Source organism: Tamandua tetradactyla, chromosome 5, assembly GCF_023851605.1.
Source record: "Tamandua tetradactyla isolate mTamTet1 chromosome 5, mTamTet1.pri, whole genome shotgun sequence".
NCBI classification, from domain to species: Eukaryota; Metazoa; Chordata; class Mammalia; order Pilosa; family Myrmecophagidae; genus Tamandua; species Tamandua tetradactyla.
The window spans coordinates 119781502-119801498 of NC_135331.1; the positions used below are offsets into that span (position 1 = coordinate 119781502).

Below are 19997 nucleotides of genomic sequence, written 5' to 3' on the forward strand. Positions count from 1 at the left end.
TTCCCAGACAGCTTATTGAGTGTAAGAATCATGATTTATTATGCTACTTTTATGCCTTGCAAAATGACTAGCATATAGTAGGTGCTGTCTATATGCTTGTTGAACTGACCCAAAGATGGATATGTTTTTGTCTAACAACTTTACATTACCAATACATACAGACATCAGTAAAAGCCTCAGAAAAAAAAAAAACCAAACAAACAGATTTAAGATCTTCCTAACCTGGCTATTATACGTTTGAGTTCAAAGAAGAATATGAGGAATTTTTGTTTATTTCATTCCTAGTGTACAAGTTCTGGGCAAAAAGAGCACCCCAGCGGGTTTCTGCACATTCGCTAATAGTGATAAATATTGTAGGCTTGTCCTTGTTTATCCCCATAATTATTAAGGGAACCGTAAATAAGTTCATGCAATGTGATCGGGAATTTTTGTTCTCTAAGCGCATGACGTGATGATAAACAACAACAACAAGGTTTTAAAGATCAATGATAAATGGAAAGCGTTGTCACATTTTTGTGGCTTGTTTAGCTGCATTGCCATTCCACATCATAGGGTTACGTCCCCACCCTTCACCCCCACAGGGATGGCTACATAATTTGTGGGACCCAGTGCAAGGTGCAAATTCAGAGCACTTGGGTCAAAAAGTAGGAAAAAAGCTTTTTCATTTCTTCTGCAGTTCGTCTCTCTTAACCTATCATGGAATTTTTTATATGCTGGCTTTACCTTCAATGTCCTCATTCCTCAGGCCTGGGGATGCTCACAAGGTGAGTGTCAACCTCAACAGGTGTGCCTCAGGCTCTGCCCTGTTCGGCAGGTGTGTTGGAGTAAGTTGCTACGACGATGGATTGTGGGGACACAGGTTCAAGGCACAAAAGAAAATTCCAGCAAATAATCCCTTTATTGCACAGAGTAAAGATGTCCAGACAGGGCAACTCTCCTTGTCACTCACATAGTACAAAGAGTCCAAAAGGGCAGGGGAAGAAGTTCCATCACAATGGATTTCTCGAGGAAGCTGAAAACTGCTCTGGTTTGGGACTAATAGATGACAACTCTGCATATCTCACTTCATCCTGGAGGAGAGAACCATTCTATACTGCTTGAGTGTGGTTTGTGTCCACCATGGGGTGGAGGGTGGAGAGGGCCCTGTCACTGAGCATTCCTATTCTAATAAGAATCTGGGGTGCTTTCTCCTGGTTTATGGGTTTAAGGTATGGTCAGGCCTTTTCATTGGACTCAAGTCTCCTCCAGTTTGTGGAATGGCATTCAATAGAAAAGGCGTTGAGGGTAGGTGAGGGCTGGGTGTTTAATAGATGTCTGTGATTTCCCTAACACGTGGGGTATGTACACCCACTCCCTACCCTTGTTGTGTCTCAAACAGGCCTCTGCAGGTGGATAGAGGATGGCTGTGGTGGTCACTGGGTGGGAGTGGAGGACCTGACCTGGAGATGTGGACAGTTGGGGAGGGTTGTAAATGAACCAAGGCTTCAAGCCCTTGGGTGATGTTCCATTATCCCATTGAAACCCAAATTATGAGACAAAATTATTAAGAATGTCAAGCAAAGCATTAAGCCCCAAATATAGGTTCCTTCTTAGCACTGAACCCTCTGAGTCTACACTTGTCACTTGCCCATAAAGCCAGGCCTGGCCTCCTGAACTTAGCTGTCTACCCTTGACCTGGCTTCTATCCCCCCAAAAATCAATGGGATAAAGGAGCATGTTTTGCTGATGGAGAAGAGGTGATGTCCCTCTCCCAGTCCTGAGAGAAAAGGATTGATACTGTCTTTCTCCGTTAGATATGCACTTGGTCTTCATATGAATCAACTTTCTTTCATATGAAGTGGAAAAACAATATTGGCAAAATATAATTTTCATGTTGGTGTTGTAAAATAGACCAGATAATAGAAAAGTCAAGCCTAGCACTGACTTTGCAAGAAATCTGAGTAATCTCTTTTGCCTGTTACAATTTGAGAATGATTTATCTGGCAACATGATTTACCCCACTGTTGGGGGTTGAATTATGTCCCCCACAAAAAGTATGTTCAGGTCCCACCCCTGGTCCTGTGGTTAAAACCCATTTGTAAATAGGATCTTTGAAGATGTTATCAGTTGGTTGTGCCCAAACTGAATGAGAGTGGACCTTAATCCAGTATGGCTGTAGTCCTTATACGCAAAGGAAATTGCAGCGAAGGAGAAGGCATGGTGAGCAGCCAGAACTGGAAGTCAAGGGAACCCAGATGAAAAAGGAGAAGACACTGCCATGTGCATTGCCATGTGGCAGAAAAGCCAGGAACCCCTAAGCTTGTCAGCCAGCCAGAAGATACCATCCCAGGGATGAAGTGAGCCTTCTAGCCTCTGGAACCATTCGCCAGTAACTTCCTTTTCTTAAACCAACCCATTTTATGGTATTTGTTTCAATAGCTAGGAGACTAAGATCCATCCTAGCACTCTCAAAGTTTTCATTTCATCTGGCTATCATTTTAAAAGATTTTCTCAGTTGCCCTCTGTATGCACAAAAATGGATGTTTATTCCACAGGTTGTTACAGTATGAAATAATCTCAATATTTAAAAATCAACATGCATCTTCCTTAATACTCAAATTAGATGATATATTTGCCACTATAAAAAATGCATTGGAAGGGCCCTTAGAGTCCTAGATATTTAGAAAGTTCCTGGCTATCTTCAGTCAAATGAAAAAGGAAACTCAATGAGGACATGTGCCCACGTCACACAAGATGCAGCTGTGAGACTTAAACCTAAGTGTCTACCCTTGACCTGACTTCTTGGGGAAATCCTGAATGGTCTGTGAAATCCCACCTCATTTGGAGTTCAAGTATCTATTCGTGTTTGCATCCTTGACAAGGTGTCCAAATGGTCAACCCTCTGTTCAGGGAAACTTTCAAGCATCCGGACTCCTAGATGTGATGGTGGGGTGGCCCACATTCAACATAACAATGTTTAGCATTTTTCAAAATTCCCCAACTCTTCCAACATTGTCAGCAATTATGCACGTTCCTGCATGTACTCTCTCAGCTCTGTGCCTTCGTTATCTTTCCCCAAGGTTAACTCTGTAAGAACTTTTGCCCAGAGAGACAAACATTAAGAAACAGTTAACTTTGTTAGCAGCAGGTACATGCACTATCTTGGCTCTGTGCCCTCTTTGCCTTCTCCCATTGTGAAACCCTGCTGCTGACCACCGGTCAGTGTGGGGCATGTTCACACTCAGTCTCTTTATTAGCTGCCATCAGAGCAACTTGACTCCTAAATTAATTCTTCCTTCACTTCTGTCATGGTTAGGCACATGTGTCAACTTGGCCAAGTTGTGGTACCTGATTATCTGATTGGGCAAGTGCTGGCCCAATTAGGTCATGATCACATTTCATTTCATTTCATAGGATTAGGTCATGATCACGTCAGCTGCATCCACAGCTGATTCCATTTGTAATCAGCCAAAGGGGAGTGTCTTCTACAATTAGTGATGCTAAATCTAATCACGGGAAGCCTTTTGAGGGGGACTCAGAGGAGACAGTCCCCATTCCTGCTTCGGTTGGTGCCTCTCCTGCGGAGTTCATCCAGACCCTCCATCGGAGTCGTCGGCTTCACAGCCTGCCCTGTGGATTTTGGACTCTGCGTTCCTGCGGTCACGTAAGACACTTTTATAAAATTTATATTTGCAAGTGTTCCCTGTTGAATGACTCTGACGTATCTGACGTCTCTAGAGAACCCTAACTAATACAACTTCTGTACGTAAATCCCTATAATAAAGGTTCATGTCTCAGTCTATGGCTGGTGTTTTCTTTGGCGTTTGCTGGAAAAGCCCCTTGGAGCTAAAACAGGTCCTGAATATCCTTCAGTCTATCCTGATCCTGAGATAAAGGTCCTTCTTTCTGCTTCAACAAATCCTTGTTCTTTTCACTCGCTTCTTCCCTACCACCCTTTCCCCAGCTCAGTCTTTTCTTTCTCTTGGGAGTAGAAAAAGTTACTCTGCAATCCTACATATTACTTTTTTTTCTCACATTTAGGCCTAGGGCATTTTTGAGACTCTAATTTCTGCTTTCATGCTGATGGGTACGTTGGAGCATATATGAGAAAACAAAGGGCAAGGAAATTAGTGGGAAGAATATTCAGGATATAATTCTACCATCTAGGCTAACATTCAGATAATCTCCTATTTAGCAACGAAGTTCAATGTTTAGGCATGATTTTCTGTCAATTCTACTGCATTTAAAATGTACTGGTCATAAATCCTATTAATTTTAGAACTAAAAATGAAAACTGCCTATAGTGATGCCCATAGAAGTCGTCATACGAAGAAAGAACTATATTGAAGTATTCTAAGATATTGAATCACACTCACTTTAAATGTTTTTCCAACTGCAGTTGTATAATCTTCTACTTCAGAAGTCTTTTAAGGTATAAAAAATTCCACTCATACTTTGCATCTATCATCTGATACAACATTCCCTCACAGTGCTTCTGAGAAAGAGTGTTCTGTACAATGTTAATAAGTATTCTCAGAAAAAACGTGTTTTGAGATGAAATAAGCTTAGAGACCTCTGCTAAGAGAAGTTAAATAAGCTCTTTTCTATAGGACTTCTTTAAAAAGCTAAAATACATGATGAAACTTGAAGAGGGCAATAAATAGGATATGGAGCATTTTAGGAATTTATTTGTGTTAGAAAAACCTCCCTCTTTCCCACCTTTTTTTACCCCCAGAGCAACTCTTATTAATATATCTTGGAAAATAGTTTTGGAAATTCTAGTCTAGGTTTAATCCTCTCTTTCCACAAGTAATGAAAGCGAGGTCCACAGATGTTTAATGGTGTGCTTAGAAATAGTGTCAAACACAGAGCTCTTGCCTGTAAGCCTGGTCCCTAATGATGAGGCTATAATTTTATGGACAACCTAGTCCTTGAGTATAATCACCAAGCCAGAGAACTGCTGGAAATAGTTACTGAATCATTCAGTTTGGACAACTAGGTTTTTTGTGTGTGTGTGGATGGAGTAAATGGTTAATTTGTATTACAGAGCTTAGGACAGAGAACATTGACTTAAAGTCTCGAAAATTGCAATTTATCCCTGTCTCTATAATCAGTGTTTCCTTAAAGAAGTCTCTTGACCTACTTATACCTGACTTCTCATTTTTGAAACAGAAATCTCAATTATATTCTGAAGTATTTAGAGTCATCATTTTAAGATAATTTCACCTTCAGAGCAATGCCCCTGCATCAGTTTCCAATGCAAGGTCAGTGGCAACCCACGGCAGTGTTAACATCTGGACAGCCCTTGCTTGAAGCCACTACTGCATTTTAATGTCAATAAACAAATACCCAAATTTATTTTCCAAGTGTTTTTTAGTCTAGTCTCTATAATCTCAAGTCTTTAGGAAGTTTTAACTTTTAACTCCAAATCATACAAGAATTAGGTAGGCAGTTAAAAACAATTTTTATTTCAGTTTTTTAGAATGAAAGGTTCAGCAATTTTCCTAAGGTGCATAACTTGCCAGCAAATGGGGCTGGGAACTTTGCCTACTGCTGAACCAAATGGATTGGTTTGTTTCCTTATGAAATTAATCATTTAAACTCCTTACAAATTCTGTAAACCCAGACAAGAGGAGGGATTCTGAATATCTCACATTTTATTCCAACTTTAGCTTTGCTCTGTTTTTGTTTTGTTTGTCAAGCTTTTCATGCAATTTTAACAATGGCATATCTAATTATATGTAAAAATCACAATGATTAACACAATTTACCAAATCATTTTTTTTGGATATACAAATGCAATCTCATGCAGATTTAAAACAAGAATAAAAGCTTCTAGTTACAAAATAAACAGCTTTAACACATCATTCCCTCCTAAAAAAACTCCATTAGTAAATAGTTTTTGAAAGGAAACAACAGTCAAAGAAAACACATTAGCAGGTTATATTTTGCTTGCTTTTTTGAAATAGAGAGAAAAAAAACTTTTCGTAGTCTATAAGAAAAGGAAAGTAAAGGTAGTTTTCAGATGGGATTTAAGCCAGAGAGGTCTCTTATGCCCAGGAAGATCAATCAGGGTAAATGAGTTCTCCATGTATTATTTCCTAGGGGTAGAGAAAATTGAAGATGAGATTTTTTCCCCCTACTTGTTTGACCTTGCTGCATAAATATGATCTAAAAAAAATAGTGGTCTTTCCCATTAGTCAAACCTTGAAACTTTTAACTCTCTGAAACTTTTCAAATTTGTTGCAAATAACACAATTTCTTCCATATTTAATCTTATTTGTTCTCATTTAAATATAATTGTCCTCATGATCATGACTTTAGTGAAAACCTTATTTGCAGAGGATCTAAATGCATTCTTCCCTGTAAAAATAAATGCCTAGCTCTTGTTGCTGCACTCAAGGATGGCAGTAATAAAAGTGGTTAGAAAATCCATTTAAACTGCATTTGTACTTTACCAAGAGCCCTGTGACACTTACATTGGTAAGAGTTATGCTTTACAAATATGTGGTCCACTTTTATAAGCAACTAAAAACTCTGCAGCTTCAGTCATACTTTCCTAGCGAGAATAAATGACCTCACATCAATCCATTTTCACAATACCTTGTACTTGTAGAATGGGTGAAAGAAATGAGATAAAAAAGATAAACAACAGAGATTGTGAAAACTAGGCTGTGGTAATCTAAGACTGCACTGTATGTATATAGGCAAAAAGACACATTTTGTTCTGCATTCCTTGATGTTTTGCAAACCTGAGATTATCATAAGTAAAAGAATATGTTGTGAAGTTTCCAGGTTTGATTCACCTTTGCAAATTGCATGCTCATCACACTCCTTAAATGAGGTGCTCTACAAATGTTTATGATGTCAAAGGGACAGATGGATGGTCTTAAAAACATACAAATCCAGTACTAATCAAACAGACATGGATTAAAATGATTTCTAAGCATGGATATTTATCAATCGTTTTTTGTTATAATGCATTGCACTTGTCTCAGTAATAAAGAGCTAAACCATGCCTGTTTCTCTTTTTTTTTTCCTTTAAAAGAGTTGGTATACTTGCTTTTCAAATCATGAAAGATTTAAAACAAGACAATTTTTTCCTAAATATTCTTTTGTTTATGATGACCTCTATTTTGTTAAACATAAAGAAAGCTAAGGGGTAGCACTGGAATAAGTGGGACTCCTATCTCTGTGATATAGAAGGTGACTGGACTTAAGGAAAAATTATTCACAACTTGGAAATAAAATAAAAGGATAACCTCATGTTCTTTCAATATCATGCTAGAGCATTGTCTAACAGACCCACTCAAGGATTATGTTATTCTCTAGAAGAATGTAGCTTTATCTGGTCTACTGGTCACTCTCAATCAGGGCCTGGACTCCGAGGCTTCATGCTAATTTGTAGATTGTGTCTGACTAGTGGAAAAGATAACCTCAAAAAAAATACACTTTATTGCCTTATAGGATATTAACCAATTTTGTCTCTAGCCTAGCAATTGTATTCCAGCATACTTTCATTGTGCTCAGTCTCTTGAGTTCTCTTTGAACCATCTTTTATCAACCTACTGGTTCCTTCATTAATGATTCAAATAAATCTTTGGCATGTGTCCATTATGTTTATAACTTTCTGAAAGTTATATTTTGACACTCGACAGTTATCTTGCCAGAACCCTGCCCAAGAGGACTGTTATTTAGCAGGAGTGAGTACAGATTTTGTGGGGCCTGAAAAAGAAATTAAATATATATACATATATATACACATAAGTAAATGATGTATAACAGTGAATATTTATTTAGAATGAGAAAAGAAATCACAACAAATTATAAGGGAACTTGGAGTGCTGGTCCCTTTTCTGAAACCACTTTAGGACTTTCATAGGAAATACTTGTATGGAAAATCTTCCTTATTGCAATCTGGTTTCACCTACCAACCAGAACTATAACCAACCACTGCAACTCCTAGCAACTACCTCTAGGAATTGTGCAAGAGTGGGGACCCTAAATTTTAATTTTCAGAATAAACCAGTCCTGACATTGGGTGAGGAGCCCCAATAGGTAGGGTATTGTGAAATATAAGGCTGAGGGAGACCAAACCAGAAAACGTTTACCCACACATGCGACTGGACCTTGGAGTGGTGCTCTCTGCAAGGGACATATGCCCTCATGAAGAGAGCCAGTATTGAGTGGCTGTCGTCCACACAAAAAACAAACTGATCAATACAGGACCGTAGGGCACCAATTAATAAGAAGAACTTTGCGTGGTTTCTAGTTCTATTGCTGCTGCCTGAAGCTAGCCCCAAACCTGGAGAAACTAGAAGTAGAAGAGGCTGGAGAAGAGTCAAGAACACACCACATTCTTTTCCCACTCTAAATTTTTGAACCTGAGCTCTGGTCGGTCTGGCAGGGGCTGGTGACTGGTAAGAGATGGAAATTTTTAACTGGAGTAGGTTGAGCTGATGTTTTTAACATGAGAAAAATGAATAGAAGTCTCTGGAGCCTGCCTCAAATTCCATTAAGAGAAAGCAAAGAGAGATCTTAAAAAGCATATTTGACACCAGTGAGAGAATAATAAATGGAAAAAAAAAACCCCACCGTTTATAGTTCTATCCCATGAACTTAAAACTGCTTTCAATAAATGGATTACATAGAGAAATGCCCTAAATGGCCAATCAATTAACAGAATGAAAGAGGAGGGGAAAATGAAAATCACATAAGCTTCTAAAATTTTAACCAAAACCCAGTTGGATACTTTCCATTTTCTCCCTGTTTCTTTAGCAATAGGAGCTGTCTAGAGTTGAGATGTTTGGCAGTTTAGCTGAAACCATTTACAGTTTAGAATAGAGAAGAATTAAACAAAATATAAATTAGTCCTCTAGTCCAAGAGACTCTTAAATCTTGTGTACAATTTCAAAGATGATGATTGCAGACTGAAAGTGTGGCAACTAAGAAGAAGGGTTAAATAGTTGAAAACGTTATTAGTCTAATATATATGGTGAGAAATTGATTTTAAAAAGGCTCTTTATTCCCTTGGTATTTAGAATAGTGTAGATTGCTGAGCTAGATTAGGGGTAACCTGGCCTGGATAAAATAGTAATAACTAAAATATCTCAGCAGGTGATGTCTAACTACATGACACCTTGAAATGACAGTGAAGACAAGCAAAAACTTTGCGGGGCTTGCAACTCATTACAGAACAGATGGAAAAGCTGTGACACAATCTGCTAATTATTTCCTTCTGTACTAGTTGTTACTATTGTGATTTCAAATTCAGCTTATGGCTTCTACCTCATTCTGGAGTGCTAAATGATTTGGAAATGGAATACCTCAGAGTCCCGAAAAATTAACTTCCTCCTAAGAGATAATGTCTAGAAAAGAAGTCTATGAAATGAAATGATAGGGAAAGGTAGATTGAAAGAAAATAATTTCCGTTCATAAAAGACAGTGAAATTAATGATAGTTCTCCAGTGTTAAGAAATGCATACTTTTTTTTAGAGATGACTTAATGTGGGAAAATTATTAATTTGAGTTGGGTTTTCTTGGTCTATTAATTGAATAACACTAATTTATTCATCTGTTATCCTACTGTAGTTCTGCAAACTATGGCTCTTTGCCAAATCCTGCCAGCCACCTATTTTTGTAAATAAAATTTTATTAGAACATAGTCATGTTCATGTTTATAATGGACAATTTTTTGCATATTGTCATGGCTCCTTTTGTGCTACAATGCAGTGTTGAGTAGTCGGAATGAAGAGTCTAAACTATTTGCTAGCTGGCCCTTTACAGAAAAAGCTTTGCTGACCCAAGCCCTAGCCATGGAGGATAGCACTGGTTAGTGATAAATAACAGCTATGGCAGCAGTTAGAGCACAGAAAACACATTCATTCACATGTGGGAAATCCTGGCTTCCAGTGTTCAATAAAAGGCATTCATACGTTCTTTGCTCCTGGTAAAATTTAGACTAAATCTAAAATTAGCATCAGTCATTTTTTACTATAATGCCAGGGACATAGTTTTTAGCACAGTGGTTGTATTCCCAAACCTGATGCCCCTTTTAAAGTATTGTTTAACCTATTTTAAAACATCTGGCAGAGGAAGGTTAGCAAATTAAACGGATAATATTTAAATTGCTTTCCCCTTCCTCTGCCCTTTTGGAGACAGCTTGTTCAAAGTCCAAAGAGATTTGGATACTCAGTATAACACTTCTACATCACCTTTCTGAACTGAATTTCACTACATGCAATTAGGATTTCTCTGAAATGAGCAACCACAGGGTTTGAAAATTCTAGCACAGATTTATAATAAAATGAAAAAAAGACTGGATACTGTCCAGAAACATGATGGTACTGAAAGCAGAATGAAATTTGCTCAGTAAAGTTTCTGAAGTGTTACTGCCCTTAGTCCTTTTCAACATGGAATTTGTCTTCTTATAAGCAGATTACCTTCATAGGCAATGTAGGAACAGCACTTAACAGTGAATTATATCAACCAAGCAACAAAAATTAGTGATAATTTTGTTTATAAATATTTAATATAACTCTATGGTACTGAACTCCCTCTGCCCACTTACAAGCCTGCTCTTGTTTAGAACAGATTCCTTTCAGGGTCATCTTTCATACCACTATGATTCTCAACTTGTGGGGACAAGTGGGCACAAATTACCAGAAAATGTGGATTAGGATTAGGATGCTGCACTGTGTTTGTGTGTGTGTGCATGTATGCACATGTGTGTATAGAATGAAAAATTACTCCCCCTCTTAAGGGTTTTATAGACCCCTTTAGAAAGCATTTCCCAAACTTTGGATGAGAGCCCTTGGACTAGAACTATTAAAATATAATGAGAAATTATTTGCTTTTTTATTTAAAAGCATCATTCACACATGCTGTGGTATTAAAACATCAGTGTCTCAATATTTTGAGATGGGCAAGCAGAGATGTCTTTGTAATAGTGACTCTTTTTATTCTGAATGTAGACAGACAATTACTTTGAAAATGAAATAATACAACTTGCAGGCCTAGAAAGAATTCCATCATGTTCATTTAATGCATTTCTCATGGATCTAGATGGGCTGAATATTAATATATCTTACTTAAGTTGCTCGCTATTTTGAAAGCTGTCTTGCATCCAGTCTCCTCTTTGGCACAAATAGGAAAAAAAGAGAAAGGGAATTTAGAATGCTTCCAGGCTAGGTTCAGGTGTGAAATCAAGTCAGATGACATGAACAGAGAGCAAGGACAGACCTAAAAGGTCAAAAAGATCGAAAGAGAGTGTGGAAGCAGATCATGAAAGATCCATTTTCTGATGTAGCAGCATAGAGAGGAAAGGAAACCTTGACTTTGGAAAACTACACAGATAGGACGTGAGTTGTCAATGGTATTAAGCCAGGTCAGATCCATTTTGTAAAAGTCAAGATGGGGCTCAGGAGCACAGGGTTTCTGTAGGTTCTTTTGTTGGAGAACTTTTGAGTGTTGGAACACCACTTAGTATATTCCAAGTGGGGGTATATGTCTATTGGGAGCAGGGTGGTGGTGGTTCTTTATGACCTACTTCTTTTGACCTCTGTCTTTTTTTCAAGGACTGAAGTGCTTTATGACTTCATTGGGAGTCTGTGTTCTCCCCTAGTACATATTTTGCTTCTCCTTTTGGGTTAAAGTGTTGACTTCTGGAGTGCCCTTAGTGTGGTAGAAGCTTGGGGTTTCAGACTAGAGAAGACTGAAAGATAGAACTCTTTTTTGTCTGGTCTTCCCTGTGACCTCATGGCTGTCTGTATTCTTGTATTAAAATTTTGGACCCCTAGAGGCTGTTCTTTTGAAACTTCTGAGAAATCTATTTTTTTGTTGTTCTGGAACTGACCAGCTTCTGGAGTATTATGTGGTTGGGGTCACAGGGAAGTAGCTGTAATAGGATGTTTAGTTGCACGGACCAGCATGCCCTGAGTGCAATCATACAAGGGGTAGTATATGGAAATTCAGCACTAGCAATGAAGTTAGAAATCAGTTATTTATAGGGCTGGGTAGAGAACACGGCTATCAGGTCTTCATTTGACTAGTAATTAGAAGGCACTTATAGACCTGAAAGACCTTAAAGAGGGCCTGTCAAGATCTGTTGACATTTGAGTGGATTTCTATGGAGCAGATATTGAGAAATGGGTATGGAAAGACAGAATAATGCATATGACAGAAAACTTATATTACTGGTTTCAAAAGTTGTCTGTTGTCAACTTGGCATCACTCAGCCTCTTCTATATTCTCCTCTGGATCACAAATCCTAAACCCCCCCTTTCCCTTATAGTTCTGGGTTAGTAATGTGCCAATAATAGGTATTTGCACAATTGGAAGGTACAAGAGAAGGAGAAGTTATTCTCTGATGGCAGTTGTAGAAAGCAGAGATAATTAGCAGTGACTGTGGCTTCTGAGAGTTCTCCTGAGAATTACCTGCTTCTGTGATGCAAGCTCCAGGAACTTTGGTGTCTGCTGCCTTGAAAATGTGCATTTTTGCATTGTTGGAAAGTGGCACCCCTAATATTTGTTTTCTTAGGCCTTCCAAAGAGTATTTAAATTCTAATTACCTGGATTAAATATCTTTCTGTACTCAAAATAGCTATAGTGGCTTCTGATTTATTCATAGAACACTGATAGATGCAAAATGTACAGTGGAAAAATTGGCCATAAGGTCTGAAGAGCTAATTAAGCTTCCACAGCAGAGTGGAAACTTCTTCTGTATAGGTTTCTTGAGTATGCTTCTTTGTTACATATACCCTCTAGCTCTTACTTGGCTCTCAGTTAATGTTTGTTCAAATAAACCTAAGAGAATGAATATATGAACTATAAACAATTCTAGGACTACTTATCCTACTAGGATGATTCTGCCTTTTTTCCCTTTTCCAAAACATTAAATATCTAAGGTTGGAAACAGTATGAGGTTCTTTAATTTTACATAATCAAGAGGTTCATTTTATTTAATGGGTACTTGGCTTACCATATCTCAGAGTGTTAATGTTCTTAAGTAAAACCAACCCTTACCTACTTACTCAAGTTGATGATATTAGACATCTTTGCAGAAAATTACAGTGGATTAATTTTCTATTTCTGCATAATAATGTGGATGCCCACCCAGCAGCTTAAAAAAACACACTTTTGCTATCTCACAGTTTCCAGAGGTTGGGAGTCTGGCAGTTGTAGCTCAGCTGGGTCCTCCACATAAGAGTGAGTTGAAGTATTGGCCAGGGCTATGGTCTCATCTCAAGGTGCGACTGGGGAGGGATTCATTTCTATGATTATGTGGCAGTTGGTAGAATTCAGCTTCTTGTGGCTGTAGGACTGAGGGTTTCAGTTTTTGTCATCTGTGCCTTGTCACATGGGCCTCCCCACAATGACTGTGCACTTCATCAAAGCCAGCAAGTATCTCTTCCCAAGATGGATCTCACAATCCTATGTAACCCAACCACAGAGGTGCATCCCTTCACCCTTGCCATTCTATTGGGTAAATCAAGTCACAGATCCTGTTCATACTCGAGGGGAGGGGATCATGCCAGGGTGGGTTTGGGGGGATGGGGGCACATCACAGGGGCCACCTTAGAGCCTGTCCACTCCTTTTAGGAAGGGAGAAAACACAATCCTAGTGACTCATATCATTTTATCAACAGTAAAGAGTCATTAAAAATATTTATTTAAATTGAATGACATAAATATTTCAGACATTAGCAAAGTTGGTAGAGGAGCTTTTCCCCTATTTCTAGTTCACTTAATCAGGCAAAAATGCTAGTTCTTCTGCAGAGTTCTGAGGGTTGCCTTTGAATAATTTTTGTATTGTTATAATTTTAAAAACAATTACTAATTATAGTTACATATAAAACAGAATATTTACTGAGTAAAGCCCTGATTGTTTCTCCTTAAGAAAAGTGACCATGAACAAGGAAGTTATCTTCATTCTGAGCCCCCAAATTGACTGTCTTTTAAAATTGTTTAAACCTTTATCTGTCATACTTTTCCTGTATTACATATGCCTACATTACTGTTCTACTTTACAAATGTGTAAATCAAGGCACTGACTTAGACACATTGATCAGAAGCAAAGGTAAAGTCAACTTTCAGACATTCTGGGAGCCGATCTTTTCCTTTACCACCAAACCATGCTTTTTCTTCAAATTTATTAGTCAGTCTGTAATTTTCTGGTAAATAGATCACCTTGACTTTATCATACCTGCCCATTGCTCTGTTCCTGTCTTTCTCATTTGGTTCTCTTTCTCTCTCTTTTCCCTCTGTTCCAGTGATTGCTTTTAGAGTCCATCTCTGCCTGCCATTTCATATTCTGCTTTATTGATGGAGTCTTTCTCTTTCCAACACTATGCATGTACTTGTTTACTTTTATGGGGTCATTATCTACTTGATAGTTGCCCCTTGGGACTGAAGTGAATTAATTAAGATATATATTTTTTAAATTACCCATTTCCTGGGAGATTTGGCTTTACTTGATTTAGATTATTATAAATACATCTGCATATGTATCAGCTTTCACTCTGTCATAACTTGTAGTTTTGAAATGAAGATTTCTCAGAGGATTGAAGAAGTTTGGGAATGTGTTCTAAACAGTCCAAATGAGACTCCCTCAGGGTTGATTCGCTTAAGACATTTTAGTGGAGCAGAACGTAATTTTAATTAAGATCTTCTTGAATTACAAGCACAATGAATCTTTATTTTAAGTAGGAAAAAAGACATATTGGACTGCAAGTAAAAAGATGAAATAGGCATTTTCTTCTGTCTCTGATCTCAGCGACCTTATCAGATCTTTTGTTGAAGATGAGGCAAAAACAAAACAAAGTAAAAAATAACCCATCAAAATCAAAAACTATATCAAACCATGATTAACAAATAATAACCTGTCATTTTATGTTTCTAAAAAACAGAAACACTCTGTTAAACCTAAACTTGGAATTGTTTGCAATTAAGAAAAATCAGGTCTGATTATCTAGTTAGTTTCAGAGGTTAGGCACCTCTTTCACTGGAGCCACGATATATAAATTTCCCTTAGCAAACAAGTATCCTCTACATTGTGAGTGTCACCTAGGTGGTCATACAAAAGCGTAAGGATTCTAGCCCTTTCTTTTCCATCATCCAGATAGCATTGCTGTGGATTTTTTTTGTTTTAAGTATTTGGAGTCATGCAATACAGGTGAGAGGTCAGGAGGCAGATACTGACCTGGTGCAGGTGCCATTGTGGTGACATGGATCATGGCCACACGCGGGAACACGGCAGTTTTCAATGTTCTTCCCACGGAGTGCTTCATCGATGATGAGGAATTCTTTGTTGTTCACTTGAAGCCCTTTAATGCAGCCCCTAAACCCATAAATCTGGCTGGCATTCTTATGGCTCTTAATGTTTGCAGGAATATGGCCAAGGAACATTGATTCAAAATATACCTGTAGGAAAAGTGACAGCAAAAAAAATCTTATTATAAGGTGCTGTCTGAGTATATGGGAAAGACTGAGAATGTTTTGTTTGATAATTACAAGTTTTATTTTGTTTTTCTGTGTGAAATAATTGCAATTGCTGGTTTTGCAACCCCTACTAAGTTGCAGGACTTTACAAAAGGGGCCTTGTTTACTGTTGTGGCTATATTTCAAAATAGTTAATATAATTTAGTACCAAAAAATGGGTCTTCAACAAAATTTGCTGATTGATTACTTTCAAATGTGTCTTCGAATTCAAGTGTTCACATTTCAATGAGAATATTAGCATACCCATAACTCACAAAGAAAATGAAGCAAAATGTATAGTAATTGCATATTGGAAATGTTAACTTTTTTTTCATCTTTATTCAGTTTCTCCAAAAGAGGAAGACAAATAGACATCAGAAGTAGAATTTAGCTTAGACTATAATTAGTCCCTTTATTTACCCTTTATCCCAAAAAAGAGATCAAGGAAGGACTCAGATTTTGAGAAAACATTAAGAAGTTGGACTATCTCAAAGACAACTAACCCATTTATATATAATTAGTGGAATAAAGCGACTCCCTGTATAAAATTCGGCCCTTGATCTACCTTCATTTGGACACTGTGTCAGAGCCATTTCTTACGCAGGAGTTACTTCTGGGTATAAAATGAATATTTTATAGGATCTCAGTTGTCCTTGGTTATCCTCAGGCATCACATTGGAAAGCAACATACTATCTCCCAATAACTCCAACATAGCTATATTTTTCTTTTAGCTTTGGAAAAGATTGCTGTTTTGTCAGTTCAGCACCAGATGAAATTGACATTTAGGAGTCACATTGTATAAAAACTCTATAACCACCTTGCATGTGGCAAAATGGACCACTGAGAGAGGAAAGAAGGAACTGAAACCCATCACATCTCATACAAGCTTATATTCATTGACCAAAATACTGATAAAATCCCTTGCATGATTTAAAATGCTACTTCATCTCTCCTTTCCTACCCTTCAGAAACCTACCTAACTGAGCTTTCATAGTTTATATGTACATTAAATGCTGTTCCTATTAGTAGGAATATATGAGCTCTAGTTGAAATCTAGATTAACTGCTAATGAGACTGTAGTCTTCAAGGCTGTTAGGCATATGACAGGTAGACGCAGCAGTGTTTGTGTGGCTTTACATCGCTGATGCCCCACTCCCAAAACACACATATTCCAAACTGACAGTCAAGAAGCATTTAAATTGGCAATATGGATGCTATAAAAGGGAAAACTGTCACTGCAATATTTCAAAAACTAGAGCCAAATAATTAAGTTGGGAAGGCAGGAGATGCCCAGTAATATCATTTAAAGTTTCTGCTAATATGTTCAAGTTTGATGTGAATATGGTTTGAGATAACAAAAACATGTTCAATTTTTGGAATATCAAAGCATCTCTATGATCCATAACAGGTCAAGCTAACTCAGTATTTGAGCTCTTGAACTTTTTTAATGACTCAGGCTCTGCTCCTAAGGATATTTTGTAAACATTTTTTTCTCCTAAGCACTTCATAACTAGTCCCAGAGGTGACTAGCTTTTGGTGTAATGGGATGGAAGGTCAGCTAGAAGTCCTAAGGTGTATCAATAGAGCCCTTGTACAGCACAGGTGAATGCCTATTTGTTTTCCACATTCTTTTTTTCTTATATGCTGTCAGTTCATATTGATTACTCTAACAAACTATTAGCAGAGCTCTTTTGTCAGCAAAGACAAGTGACCAACTGCTAAGAGTAATCTGGGATCTATCATGAACCTGCAGATTCAGAGAATTCAGGGCCACGACTTCCTTTCATGGAGGATTCCTGGCATTTTGTGTATTGATCACAAACCTGGAATGGCAAACCTCTCACTGCATTGCCACATGTGCTGTTTTAGCTCAGAACTGATAGAAGATGGAAAAATACCCTCCTCTTCTGTTGGCAGTAGGCAGATCTGTATAAGGTTTATAGAGCTATCAATGATTTATTAGATCATTAAAAAACACCCAAACAATGGAAATGGATGGCTCTTGTATTGCTTCTGATTTGAGACCCAAGCTTAGTTGGAGACCTGAAATGTCGAAAGCAGCAGCTGCTATTGATGCACATAGATAACCATTAAAATGGTTGACTTCCTCTATCCCCAGACTCTCAATTATCCCAGAGCTGCTTTTTGTGTGTATAATCATTCCTAAGGTGACAGGTTTTTAAAGTAAGTCTTTTCTAATAACTTCTTGTGAATCAGACGATGGAGAATAGAGTCTGACATTAAGATATGATCTTACAAGATAAAACCACAGAGAACAGACATGGACAATCAACGAGGAATCATCAGGATGATGAAAAATATGAATGGGAACTGAGAGAAAAGGATTCCACATCTGACAAGAGTGAAATGAACACTCCCTTTCCTCTCAGAGTTTCTCTTTAGAGGAAGAATAGAATTGATCTTTTATAATACGAAGGAATAAAATAGAAGATGGGCAAAGGTGAAGGAAACTTGTAAAGAAAGGGGGTGGTGGTGGTAAGAAGCCACTCTATTTTTTTTTGTACTGTATTAAAGGTAGATGTTGGCAGACTATAAACAGTTTGATATCTCGAATCAATGTATATTTTCATTTTATACCCCTTAGTCTTCTGAAGTTAAATGACTCTTGGATTAATGAAATATTGGTAAGTAACTGCAAATGAATTTTTTTGTTGAGATAAATTATCAGAACATACTTATCTTTATTCAAGAATATGATGACTTACAAGTGAATGAACTGACTTCTACATATCACTATCAAACCTTCCGTTTAATAGTATCCACGTTGTATGACGAAATTCAAAACCAAAAGGCATTGAGCCTTGGAATAAAGTGTAAGAGATGCCAGGTAAAGTGTTTGGGAAGAAGGATTCATTGGCATTAGCTTTCACATGTGAATCGAGGCTCAAAAAGAGACAGTAAATGAAAGGAGGTCAGAAGGCAGGTGCAGTAATTATCTAAATCTCCATCTCTCTGCAGTTAAGAGACCATGCTCTCTCTCTCTCTTTTTTGCTGTACTATGATAAACTGTGGACACACAGTCTCTTCTAAATTAAATTATATCCCTTTTTAAGGCAGGGTCTCTACCCTGATCATTTTTGGATTCTCCCAGGGCCCGTGAAGTACTATGCAAATGGGACGCTGATACAAGTTTCTTACAAATGACCTGATTCTTAGAACTCACTCCTACATGTCTTCAGTCTCCTGCTTCTCTGTCAAACCTCTTCTCCTACTTAGGCTGCTTCTCAACCTTGTTGTTCTGAATCTGTTGCTAGATTCAGTACTGGATACCATCCAAGAAGGAATATCAATAAGGGTTTATTCTAATACACTGGCCATATATTTAATATCCGCAGTATAGGACCCAGACCAGTGCTTATACTGAAGTTCTTACATTACTCAGGTGATTAATCAATATGAAGAAACTCATAAAAAGAGGTTTTATTTTTTAAATTTTATGAGCATCAATGAAATTCTCATTGGTCCCATATCTCGCAAATATTTGATTCATAAGACTTTCTAGGCTAGGAAAGGTTCTCAAAATAATATCTGTCTGAAGACAGAACTGAACTTTAGTGCCGTAATCAATGAATTGAGTTGCTACCTTGTGAATACATTGATCTAGGGACGTGGTAATACAAAAGGACATGGAATTATTCTTGTCTATGAGGAAATTAAATGCTCTCTGGGAAATAAATCACAAAGAAATTAAATACTTTGAAAATAACAGCGTAAAACAAAGGGAATTACATAAAAGAGATAAGATTTGCAATAAAATGGGTAAGGGAAACGTCCACATACAATATTACAAAGCAGCATTAGTTTGTTTAGGGTAAACACATGGCTCTCCAGTCAGACTGTCTGGGTTTGAAAGCCAGAACAGCTGTGCAAACTTGAGCAAGAAGCCCAACCTCTCTGGGTCCTAATTTCTCTCCTCTGTTCTTAGAGATAATAATAGTATTTACATTATAGGTTTTTTTTTTCATTAAATAGTTAAAATATGAAAAGTGCTTGGAACAGTGTCTCAGACATAGTGCTCTATGTATTTGCTATTATTATAATTAGTTCTGAGAATAGATGTCTACATTTTACTTTCAAAATTACTCTTATCTTCCCAAAATGAATTCTCTCCATGTTGATCCTTAGGGGTTTGTCTTTTACCTAGTTTATAATATTATTTTTGAGATTTAATCTCCTTCATTTTGGTCTGGCTTTGTTGTGAGTTTATAAGCAGAAAAGTACCATTTTATATATAATGATGCTTTTTAAATCCTCAACAATCCCTACTAGTTTATAATGAATACAGGCAGGGCTAGAACTTTTGTTGTTCTTGTTAGTTTGTGCACTAAGCCTGTGACTGTTAAAATTAAATGGCTTCAGTTTCACAAATTTCTTGGTGTTTATATGCTTTACTCTTCAAACTCCATCATCCTCACCACAATAATGGAAGAAAAGGGAGCAGCCAAAAGTAAAATTCAGTGAATAACTGGAAATCGTCCTACATGTCCTTCAGACAAGATCCTGCCAGGATTTACCTTGG

At 37.5% G+C, this 19997-nt stretch overlaps 1 protein-coding gene across 1 annotated transcript in view; it reads right to left on the reverse strand.

Annotated features, from left to right (window-relative positions):
- Positions 1 to 19997, reverse strand: part of EYS (EGF-like photoreceptor maintenance factor) — a 1737133-nt gene that overhangs the window by 258640 nt on the left and 1458496 nt on the right. Inside the window, 1 exon segment of the mRNA XM_077159432.1 lies at positions 15179 to 15399. Within this exon segment, the coding sequence (XP_077015547.1) occupies positions 15179 to 15399 (221 nt within the window).